Here is a 12,109-nt window from a genome sequence, read left to right on the forward strand (position 1 = left end):
TAGGTAGGGCTGTATCTGACTTATTTGAAGTGGATTTGGAGGAGGATTTGCTCTCATATTTACGAGAATGCTCCCTGCTCTCCCAACAAGACTCCATGGGGATAGATTCCGTCGCTTCTGAGTTGCACCTTGTGGTAAGAGATGCACTCCTTGCTGAGTCAGGCCGACACACAGTGGGGGTCCCTCGGCCTGGGTCCAACTGCGGCCTCATGGCCCTGTCCATTAGGTGCTTCCTACAGCTACGAGTGCTTCCCAGGTACGGCTGAGGAACGAACAGCAGGTACCGCAGCTGGTCACGACGCGGGCCCCCCTGAAGCACCACAGGCAGTGTTGGGTGTCATCACTGATTGAGAAGGACTGCAGGTAGGAAGCACAAATTTTGAAGGCCGGAGTACTGGGCATAATCCAGTACCCAAACAAGGTAAAAGTCAGGAGGTGCTCCGAAGGTCAGGGAGGCCAACACTAAAAACTATCAGATAAAACTTTAAAACTCTCCAACTTCTAAAAACTATGTGCAGATATTTAAATATATGTTCACTGATAAAAGAATAAAACTGAAGCTTTGGACTCCGGAGGTTCCGATCCAGACCAAGCAGTGGTGAAAAGGAACTGGAGAGATGGTCAATTCGCACTGCCCTGGATCTTCTTAGTTGGAGGCACAAAGTGAGCCAGGGCACGTGTGGACCAACAGACACTGCTTTCAAAATTCTCTGGCTCTGGAAGCATGGAGCGCATGCACACCTACTGTGGGATACACATAGGGACCAGCATTCGAAGAACTGCTATTCACCATGTATCATTACACAAGAACAGAGGGAAAATCAGTGAAATTGAAAGGTGTCAAATTCAAAACCGATAACCAGGAAAATATTCATAAAATGCACAATTAGCCTGTGGAACTCATTGCTACAACATCACATCAGAAGCTTAGCAGGAAACAAAAACTGTTTCATCATTTATAAGGGTAGCAAGAGTATTCAGAGTTATAACAGTAAATACATAACAATAAACAACAAGATGCTTTGAAGGAATTAAACTTCTTGCTTCACATGTAAACAAACTTCTAAACTATTGGGATTAGGAGAAAACTTCCCCTAGGGGTGGGTTATTCAATAAATGTCAACTAGAGAGTTTCTTGTCCCTTCCTTTGTGAAGCATCTGGTACAGGCCTCCGCTGGCGATGGGATATTGGACTAGATGGACCAGTGGTCTGATCCAGAATAGCAAGTCCTATGTTCCAGCTTTCAGCTATCGCTGTGGTACTACTTTGAATTTGTATATTTAACAATAAACACAAAGATGCTTAAAAACTCACTGTCTTCTTCATCCTTAATCTTGATCAGGGTCTCTTTTTGCTCCCCAATGGAGGCACCAAACGTTGAGGTACTTTTTGGTGTTCCAAGCACTAGTCTGAATTCTTCCTCTTCTTCATAAATTGCATCATCCTCCAGTATTACCACACAGGGCTTCTCAATCTCTCCTGCAGAGAGGGGATAAAACAGGCATTACGATCACCCTCACATGTGGTTACAAACCAATTGCAGCACAAAAGACCCAGGATAAAAACCAAATGCACCTTTAAGGTTCCCTAACTAATTTAAAAAAACAACAAAAACGACTAATCTCAAGAGAGTGGAAGCAAACAATGTAGTTCCAGGATAGGGTAACTCAGACCTTTCTGCTAGTTCTATTTGATATCACTCAACATATTTTCAGTGTGGTTTTCCTGCCATACTGTCCAGTGTCACAACAGGCACTAATGGGCATCCTCAGGAGCACTCAGTGGAGACCAAGGATTGAGTGATCACATAGACTGAGCCGCCTTCTTACCCTGGGAAGGATAGTTAGGATTGAGGTATATTGGTGGGGCAGCATAAAACAAGCTCTTTGGTCAAAGAAAGTTCTGTCTCCAGGGCTGTTAATTCCCGTTAAACATCAGTGTTAAAATGTACTTTGAGAGACAAAAAAATGTCAGACCTAGTCTTTCCACTGAGAACTAGGACAGAAAGCCATAGTCACCAGCAGTGAAGGAGGTCATTGACCAGGTAAACCTCATTTTATTGGGAAATTAAGTGTGTCTTTTTTTTTTTAAAGATGACTCCGGGGTCCTCATGGACGGGTCCTGTGGGTGTTGGGTGCAGCCATGAAGAGTGCTGCTCGCCAATCATTGCTGCTGTGCTTCCACTGAAAGCATCAGATCTCCCTTCCTCTTATTTTTTCTGTATACGTACTCTGCTTCAGAAGGACAGCAGGGGCAACGCACTTAGGTAGTTTGATTTCCCTTCCTTCCCCATTTTTGGATATAAAATATTTGAAAATGCTGCAGACTGAAGCTGTGGGTACAGAGCTCTTTGCTGAAAGCCTGTGCTGCGGCAGCTTCATCTGACGTGAGATCCCGCTGGCATTACTTACATGGAGACTCCGCCCAAACCGTCCCCGGCACTCAGCTTTTATTCATTAGCCGATGAGTTCTTTTCCTCAAAAGCACCGAGAGTCACTATTCCTTATGAGGATCTCCAGTTCTCACGGGAGGGATTTTACCTGGCAGAAACACCACCACAGAGTCATCTGTGTTTGGTCGCTCCTGGTAGTCCATCATGATTTGAGCAGAACTTTGGCGAGTGTAGCAAATGACGGTAGATTTATGGTTAATATCACCACTACGATAAATGATAGCCACTAACTGTCCATCTTTTTCATTCACTGTGTACCATGGTTTCTTGAACTGGACTTTGGGTACTGAAAACAGAAGATTTTACACATTTCATTGTAGAGTCCACATGATAAGAATGCCCATGGCATGGGTACATTCTGGAAGAGAAATATTGGACGTGGACCTATTTCTCCTCATAGCCATTTGCAGCAATCAGAGGGGGTTCAGCTCAATAGGTGTTTTTAAAACAATACAGATTTTAACTCCTGATGAATTAAAACACTTTCAATCTGTATTGACTCAGCCACTGACTCAGGGACTGTCTACACAGCACACTAGCCTGCACCAGAGCGGTGTAAACATTAGTCCGCATTAGCATGCTGTGCACTAACTGGCCCATATGGACCTCGCTGGCGTGCACTAGAAGTTCCCTGGTGCACATGAATGTAGTCTATTTCAAACACTACTATATTGATGCTCACTTGACTAGGGAACTTCTAGTACACACTAGCAAGCTCCACATGGGTCAGTCAGTGCATGACACACTAGTGCACACTAGAATGTACACTCCTCCGGTGTGAAGTAACACACCTTCTAGTCAAGCCCCTAGACTCTACTGACCTCACTGCCTTTCTTCAAAAAAAACAAACCAAACTAACCCAGCAGCTGAGAATTTGATGTATTTTGATCTAGTCTGTTTCTGAATGATGGGATTATTTTCTGTAAATATGTGTTAAGGAGTCTTTTTTAGTTGGAGATTTAGGCATGGCATTAATACAAAAGCGATAGAGCAGCACAATCCTGCTCCCTCTGAAGTCAGTGTCAAAACTTCAAAAAGGTACAGGGTTGGGCCTGGTGGTTGCAAATTTCACACAGCTCAAGATTGGAACTAAACTTTGAAGAGCATGTTTAGAGACCAAACTGGCCTAGAACTATGTAACTTCATTTATTTATTTATTATAATGGTGTTAATCTGCAGAAACTTGAGACCCCAGGGGATTACACCTGGCTACTTATCAAATAGCCAAGTGCTCTGAAAGGCATTGTGCTGATTATTAAATAATGAATATGAATTTTCCGTTTGTTATCTCATTGTGAGCAATGCAAGACAGTGAAGTAGTCTTACTCCTCAGCAGAAGAGGCACTACGTGTCATTTGATAGAGCTGCCTTTGAGCATCACAATTTGTACAATCACGTGAGAAACCTTTGAATTTTGCAGTCCAAACTCTTATACTAACACGGAGGCTGGATAACTCACCCACTTTTACAGTTTCATACTAAAGGCCTCAGTACCATTGACATGAACATTCATTTAATGATCAAATTCACCCAAGTGCAGCAGGCCCCAGTGAACGAACTTACATGTATCTCTAGAAGGACAAGGAGAGCCAAGTCTACTTGTCCAAAAACACCATCTTCAACCACGTTGTGACCAAGTGAACAGGCTGCAGTATGGACCACAGAGGAGCTGTGCTATAGACTTACTCCAGCTTGTGCATAGAGTCCATTTTCCACCATGTCAGCTAAGGCAGAATTTCATGATAATGAACTACAGTGCATAATTATACATGTAACAGCTAACACTATTGCCAGAAGATTTCCTGGACCTTGTGTGTGTACTTTAAGTACTAAAAATAGAAAAAGCTTCTTGCTTTACACTTACAGTCAGTAATGCTGTCATCGATGAAGATGGTAGTTTTGCTAGGCACCCCAAGCACTGCATTCATGGGCATATAGAGAATCAGCTCAAACTTCTCCGGACCCTCCAAAACAGGCTGCCCCAGGTCGTCGAGGACAGTCACTCGGAACGCCTGCATCTTGACTCCAGGAGCAAAGTCCAGATTCCGGCTGATGCCCACGTAATCAATTCCAGCTGTTTGGGAAGCAAAAAGAACATGGCCACTCATTTGCCATATATTAAGATTTTACCATTTATTTGCAGAATATGTTCACAAAATCAAGACAATCTGTGCCTTATTTTTCTGAGAAGTATTTATTTTGGATTTTTGTCACCTGTAAGTTAAAAAAAAACAACTCCCCCCCCCCCCAAAAAAAACAAACAAACCAAAACCGAACAATGAGCATAAAAAGCAAAAAAAAAAAAAAAGCATAAAGGTCCTGATCCTCATTTGCACTAAAGGCTTGTTTACCCAGAAAGTTACTGTGGCAAGCCAGGGTGTGAATCTACAGTGCACTAGCTTGATGCACAGTAACATCCTGTATGGACACAGCTGACAGTACACGAAGTCCTGGAGGGCAGTTCGTCTTACTACAGTACTCCCAGCTGCACTCCAGGACTTGCACTGTGCTGGAGCAATGTCCACACTGAATGTTATTGAGCACCCAGTTGATGTGCTGTAGATTCACACCCTGGCTTACCATGCAGTAACATCCTGTATAGACAAGCCCTAAGGCCACTTTACTTCACTCTGGCTGTGCAAACGGACTAGAAATGTGTCTCTTTACACTGCCAGAATGGTATAAAGTGGCCTTGCTGTAAATGAGAATTAGGCCCATAGTCCATACAGTTTTAAAATAACAATTTGGCCAATACATTGAGCATCATGCCCATGGGCCGTATTTGCTCTTAAAAGTTAAACAGAATTATTCAGCGATCAGAAGCAGTTTCTGAAGTATTACTTTACAGGTTAGCTTTTTAAAAATAAAGGAACAGACCTACAGTAATTCCACACAATCACTTGGGCTGGAAAGGGCCGGAGAAACCCATCTCCAGCACAATGCCAGGATCACTGTATCCCCAAAACATCTCTACCTCAGGATCTCATCATTAAGTGTTGACTTTCTCTCTCTATATATTTTTTTTACAGTAACTTCAATACTGGTGAACAGTGCTGGATTGACGTTCTCTGGGGATGGATATTTGCTATTCACAGAAGAGGTAAAATATAAAGTCTTGACTGGAAAATTTCCATAGATGGTAACTCCACTGCTTCCCTGCCAAGCACATCCCATAGCCAAACTGATTTTATTCTGATTCCACAGCTCTTTGCACTATTTATTCCAAACTTTTCTCCTTCACTGCACCTTAAATTCAATGAGAGCAATCATTTTCCTTCCTCCCCACAGCAGATTGAACATTATTATTTATAAACTGCTATCATTTCTTGCCTCGGCTATCTTTTCAGCAAACTCTGAAGATAGTCAGTCAGATGTAAATCTCAGCAGAATTTGACTTACGTGTTTAGCTCTCTTAACTTTTCTTTACCTTCACATGTATATGTGGACCTCCACATCATGAGACATGCCAACAGTAGAAAATAGTGTGTCACTCTCACAGTTCTTCAAACATGTTATAGGCACTAGTTCTCACTGAGAATTTAGTCCTCACCAATTCTGAGCTTTATAAAATGTTATTTTGGTTTATAAAATTTTAGTCCAAAAATTTGTTTGAAAAGTTTCTTAACCAAATATTTCCTGCTTGGGTATCTCACACAGATCTAACTGGAATTTCATCAAACTTTACAAATATTTGGAAAGTATGAAAAATTTTAGAGGAAATTTTTTTTTCTCCAGAAACAGTAAATGTCTGAAAATAAGGGGTTATAACTGAAGCATCTCCTCAAATCAGACATGTAACACCCTGAGTGCAACATTATTAAATTGCTTTGTAGCCAGCACAGAGCCCTATAGGAATCCAATAGCAATAAAAGCCTCCATTTCTTCCTGAACTAACAACTAGCCCTAATATTTACCACACACCATGTGTGGTTGTCTAACTACTTCCCTGACTTACAGTAGTTCCATACAAACCCCCATTTCTCCTATTTCCCTGCATGAATATCATAAGTTATTTAATTAAATGCCACCTGTACCTATTAAAGCCCTTTATTCAGAGGTGAAAGTAAGCCGGTCTGGTCCGGTACAGCGTACTGGCAAGAGCCAGTACGCCGTGCAGGACCAGACTGGCTTCCCCAGGCTGGCGCTTTAAAGGGCCCTGGGCTCCCTACAGCGGCCAGAGCCCTGGGCCCTTTAAAGAGCCGCCTGAGCCCCGCTGCCGGAGCCCCTGGGGTAGCGGCGGCAGGGCTCAGGCGGCTCTTTAAAGGGCCCAGGGCTCCAGCTGCTGTGTGGAGCCCCGGTCCCTTTAAAGCACCCCCGAGGCTCCCCGCAGCGGCTGGAGGCCCCGGACCGTTTAAAGCTCCCTCCGAGCCCCACTGCCGGAGCCCTGGGGTAGCGGCGGCAGGGCTCTGGTGGTGATTTAAAGGGGCAGGGGCTCCGGCTGCTGCAGGGAGCCCCGGGCCCTTTAAAGCACCCCTCCGAACCTCTGGGGCTCCCCACAGAGGCCGGAGCCCCTGAGCCCTTTAAAGTGCCACCTGTGCCCCGCTGCCGGAGCCCCGGGGTGGCGGCGGCAGGGTTCCAGCGGCGATTTAAAGGGCCCGGAGCTATGCTGCGGCAGCAGCGGCCACAGCCCGGGGCCCTTTAAATCGCCCCTGAGCCCTGGGGCTTCCAGCTGCCTCTGCAGCTGGTAGCTCCGGGGGTGATTTAAAGGCCCCGGGGCTCCCAGTTGCAGCTGGAGCCCTGGGGCCTTTAAATGCTGATTTAAAGGCCCCGCCTCTTCCGGTCGAGGCCACGCCCCCCTGCTCAGGACTCCGGAGTACTGGTAAGTCCTTTAAGTTACTTTCACCCCTGCCTTTATTACTTGTTATTTTGGCAACAGCTCTGACCATTTATCACACACTTATTAAAAAAAAGAAAAGACTGCTTTCAACTTGATTAATGGGAAAGTCACTGAAGCATTATTTGTCTTTCATAGAATCATAGAATATAAGGGTTGGAAGGGACCCCAGAAGGTCATCTAGTCCAACCCCCTGCTCGAAGCAGGACCAATTCCCAGTTAAATCATCCCAGCCAGGGCTTTGTCAAGCCTGACCTTAAAAACCTCTAAGGAAGGAGATTCTACCACCTCCCTAGGTAACGCATTCCAGTGTTTCACCACCCTCTTAGTGAAAAAGTTTTTCCTAATATCCAATCTAAACCTCCCCCACTGCAGCTTGAGACCATTACTCCTCGTTCTATCATCTGATACCATTGAGAACAGTCTAGAGCCATCCTCTTTGGAACCCCCTTTCAGGTAGTTGAAAGCAGCTATCAAATCCCCCCTCATTCTTCTCTTCTGCAGGCTAAACAATCCCAGCTCCCTCAGCCTCTCCTCATAACTCATGTGTTCCAGACCCCTAATCATTTTTGTTGCCCTTCGCTGGACTCTCTCCAATTTATCCACATCCTTCTTGAAGTGTGGGGCCCAAAACTGGACACAGTACTCCAGATGAGGCCTCACCAATGTCGAATAGAGGGGAACGATCATGTCCCTCGATCTGCTCGCTATGCCCCTACTTATACATCCCAAAATGCCATTGGCCTTCTTGGCAACAAGGGCACACTGCTGACTCATATCCAGCTTCTCGTCCACTGTCACCCCTAGGTCCTTTTCCGCAGAACTGCTGCCTAGCCATTCGGTCCCTAGTCTGTAGCTGTGCATTGGGTTCTTCCGTCCTAAGTGCAGGACCCTGCACTTATCCTTATTGAACCTCATCAGATTTCTTTTGGCCCAATCCTCCAATTTGTCTAGGTCCTTCTGTATCCTATCTCTCCCCTCCAGCGTATCTACCACTCCTCCCAGTTTAGTATCATCCGCAAATTTGCTGAGAGTGCAATCCACACCATTCTCCAGATCATTTATGAAGATATTGAACAAAACCGGCCCCAGGACCGACCCTTGGGGCACTCCACTTGATACCGGCTGCCAACTAGACATGGAGCCATTGATAACTACCCGTTGAGCCCGACAATCTAGCCAGCTTTCTACCCACCTTGAAGTGCATTCATCCAGCCCATACTTCCTTAACTTGCTGACAAGAATACTGTGGGAGACCGTGTCAAAAGCTTTGCTAAAGTCAAGAAACAAAATTAACTTTTGCCAGCAGATCACCAATGAGGAGGAATGAATGATCCTTAATAAATGCTGTTTGCTTCCCAATACCTAGCAGTTACCACAACTGCTCTTTATGTTGCTGGCTGCTTAATTAAATTCAAACAAACAGCATCCCAGCAAAACTCCATCCTACCCAAATGCTCCCAAAATCCCTCATAAAGAGATTGTCTTTGCAACCTGGCTGAGAGATGAGCTATTTTGCAGATGCAGTCAACAGGTCTGGGCTACTTTGAATCAAAGTGAGGAAGGGAAGGTTCCAGGGCTCTCATGGAAAATGCAATGCCAGCAGTTTCCTCTCTAATAACTGAGGGAGATTCAGCTTGTATACCCTCTTTCCCTGCAGCTGGGGCAATATTAAATGGGAAAAGAGGTAGTCTCTAAGGTAGACCAATCCCAACCCAGTTAGGGCTTTCTAGATTAAAAAAATAATTACACCTTGAATTCCACTCATGAACCAACAGACAGCCAGCACAGATCACAGAGCACTGGTGACATGTGATCCTGGTGAAATACACCACTTAAAGAGTGGACATTGGCATTCTGCCCCAAGCAGAGCGTATTGCAGTAATCTTATTACGAGGTGACAAAGACATCGATAACAGCAGTGAGGTCTGCATCCCATAGAAGAGGTCATAAACTCTTTATTAGATGCAGCAGGAATAAAGCCATCCTGGCCACTGTATCTTATGATCATCTAAAGCAACTGGAGGCCTAACAACGCCCCTAAGTTGCAAACTCAGGTGACCAACGGCAGAGCAACATACTCAAAGGGGACAGTATTGTCTGTGCCATCTGTTCTAGTTGCTTCCCTCAGCCTATCCTCATCACTTCGGTCTTGTGTGGATTGAGCTATAATCAACTTATTAACATTCATGCCCCAGACTCTACCAGATGTTGGTGAATGAAATCATCTGCACTGAGTCAGACATAAGACTGGGTATCATCTGCCTGCCGAAAGCACCAGATTGCGCACTTCAATAACCCTGCAAAAAGCCTCATACACACATTGAATCAGAGGAGTGTCAGAATGAACCCTCATAGCACCCCACTTGAGTACAGATCAGAAAGCAATCTGAACAACATTTTTTATTTGAAAGCAACTCACCCTTCGCTGATACTGGCTCCGTTTTCCTGGAACGTGCAGTAACGGAGGCCGATTTGGAGAGATCTGTTCCAGTTCTCCAGACACGAACTTCAACGTAACCAGCACTTTCATCCACCCGATATTCAGTGTCGCCGAAGTATAAAGCAGGTTCTAAACAGAGAGAGAGAGAAAAAGGGGAACAGAATGGAGACAAAGGTAAATTTTCCAAAAAGCCTCATTTGTGCACGTGTAAATATGGGGACATGAACCTGCACTCTGCAGGTGCACACAGCTGGCCACCTTCTACCACCTGTACTCCCTCTTTCAATGCTCTTAACACCTGCAAGGAAACAAGTGTCAGAAACTGCACCTGCAAAGCCCATTGATACCAATGGAGTTTGCAAGTATAAATTCCGACACTTGTGAGCTCACAGGTATTAAATAACTGAACATGAGCATGCAGGTGCTAGAGTGTGTGCAGAAGCATGTATGTACATTTTTGTCCTCACAAGTGGAGGGCATGCTTTGAAAATGTGCTTTTAAGAGTGAGAAAGTATTACATTTCCTTAAGGTTTCTGTTTTTCCCCTCTGTAACTGGAGTAGGTCAGTTTAAGAACCTCAGTATTCATTCTAGCAGGTTAGAATAGAATCATAGAATATCAGGGTTGGAAGGGACCTCAGGAGGTCATCTAGTCCAACCCCCTGCTCAAAGCAGGACCAATCCCCAATTAAATCATCCCAGCCAGGGCTTTGTCAAGCCTGACCTTAAAAACTTCTAAGGAAGGAGATTCTACCACCTCTCTAGGTAACGCATTCCAGTGTTTCACCACCCTCCTAGTGAAAAAGTTTTTCCTAATATCCAACCTAAACCTCCCCCACTGCAACTTGAGACCATTACTCCTTGTCCTGTCCTCTTCTACCACTGAAAATAGTCTAGAACCATCCTCTCTGGAACCACCTCTCAGGTAGTTGAAAGCAGCTATCAAATCCCCCCTCATTCTTCTCTTCTGCAGACTAAACAATCCCAGTTCCCTCAGCCTCTCCTCATAAGTCATGTGTTCCAGACCCCTAATCATTTTTGTTGCCCTTCGCTGGACTCTCTCCAATTTATCCACATCCTTCTTGAAGTGTGGGGCCCAAAACTGGACACAGTACTCCAGATGAGGCCTCACCAATGTCGAATAGAGGGGGACGATCATGTCCCTCGATCTGCTCGCTATGCCCCTACTTATACATCCCAAAATGCCATTGGCCTTCTTGGCAACAAGGGCACACTGCTGACTTATATCCAGCTTCTCGTCCACTGTCACCCCTAGGTCCTTTTCCGCAGAACTGCTGCCTAGCCATTCGGTCCCTAGTCTGTAGCTGTGCATTGGGTTCTTCCGTCCTAAGTGCAGGACCCTGCACTTATCCTTATTGAACCTCATCAGATTTCTTTTGGCCCAATCCTCCAATTTGTCTAGGTCCCTCTGTATCCTATCCCTGCCCTCCAGCATATCTACCACTCCTCCCAGTTTAGTATCATCCGGAAATTTGCTGAGAGTGCAATCCACACCATCCTCCAGATCATTTATGAAGATATTGAACAAAACCGGCCCCAGGACCGACCCCTGGGGCACTCCACTTGACACCGGCTGCCAACTAGACAAGGAGTCATTGATCACTACCCGTTGAGCCCGACAATCTAGCCAGCTTTCTACCCACCTTATAGTGCATTCATCCAGCCCGTACTTCTTTAACTTGCTGACAAGAATACTGTGGGAGACCGTGTCAAAAGCTTTGCTAAAGTCAAGAAACAATACATCCACTGCTTTCCCTTCATCCACAGAACCAGTAATCTCATCATAGAAGGTGATTAGATTAGTCAGGCATGACCTTCCCTTGGTGAATCCATGCTGACTGTTCCTGATCACTTTCCTCTCATGTAAGTGCTTCAAGATTGATTCTTTGAGGACCTGCTCCATGATTTTTCCGGGGACTGAGGTGAGGCTGACTGGCCTGTAGTTCCCAGGATCCTCCTTCTTCCCTTTTTTAAAGATTGGCACTACATTAGCCTTTTTCCAGTCATCTGGGACTTTCCCCGTTCGCCATGAGTTTTCAAAGATAATGGCCAATGGCTCTGCAATCACAGCTGCCAATTCCTTTAGCACTCTCGGATGCAACTCGTCCAGCCCCATGGACTTGTGCACGTCCAGCTTTTCTAAATAGTCCCGAACCACCTCTTTCTCCACAGAGGGCTGGCCATCTATTCCCCATGTTGTGATGCCCAGCGCAGCAGTCTGGGAGCTGACCTTGTTTGTGAAGACAGAGGCAAAAAAAGCATTGAGTACATTAGCTTTTTCCACATCCTCCATCACTAGGTTGCCTTCCTCATTCATTAAGGGGCCCACACTTTCCTTGGCTTTCTTCTTGTTGCCAACA

At 45.3% G+C, this 12,109-nt stretch overlaps 1 protein-coding gene across 1 annotated transcript in view; it reads right to left on the bottom strand.

Annotated features, from left to right (window-relative positions):
- The window catches only part of FREM3 (FRAS1 related extracellular matrix 3), a 115,726-nt gene that overhangs the window by 25,956 nt on the left and 77,661 nt on the right, over window positions 1–12,109 (bottom strand). The window contains exons 7-10 of the mRNA XM_048847009.2: window positions 9,710–9,859; window positions 4,318–4,527; window positions 2,542–2,739; window positions 1,316–1,480 (exon numbers count right to left, since the gene is read on the bottom strand). Of these exons, the coding sequence (XP_048702966.2) occupies window positions 1,316–1,480; window positions 2,542–2,739; window positions 4,318–4,527; window positions 9,710–9,859 (723 nt within the window). The remainder of the gene's footprint in view (window positions 1–1,315; window positions 1,481–2,541; window positions 2,740–4,317; window positions 4,528–9,709; window positions 9,860–12,109) is intronic.

The sequence above is a fragment of the Caretta caretta genome, chromosome 4, assembly GCF_965140235.1.
Source record: "Caretta caretta isolate rCarCar2 chromosome 4, rCarCar1.hap1, whole genome shotgun sequence".
Taxonomy (NCBI): domain Eukaryota; kingdom Metazoa; phylum Chordata; order Testudines; family Cheloniidae; genus Caretta; species Caretta caretta.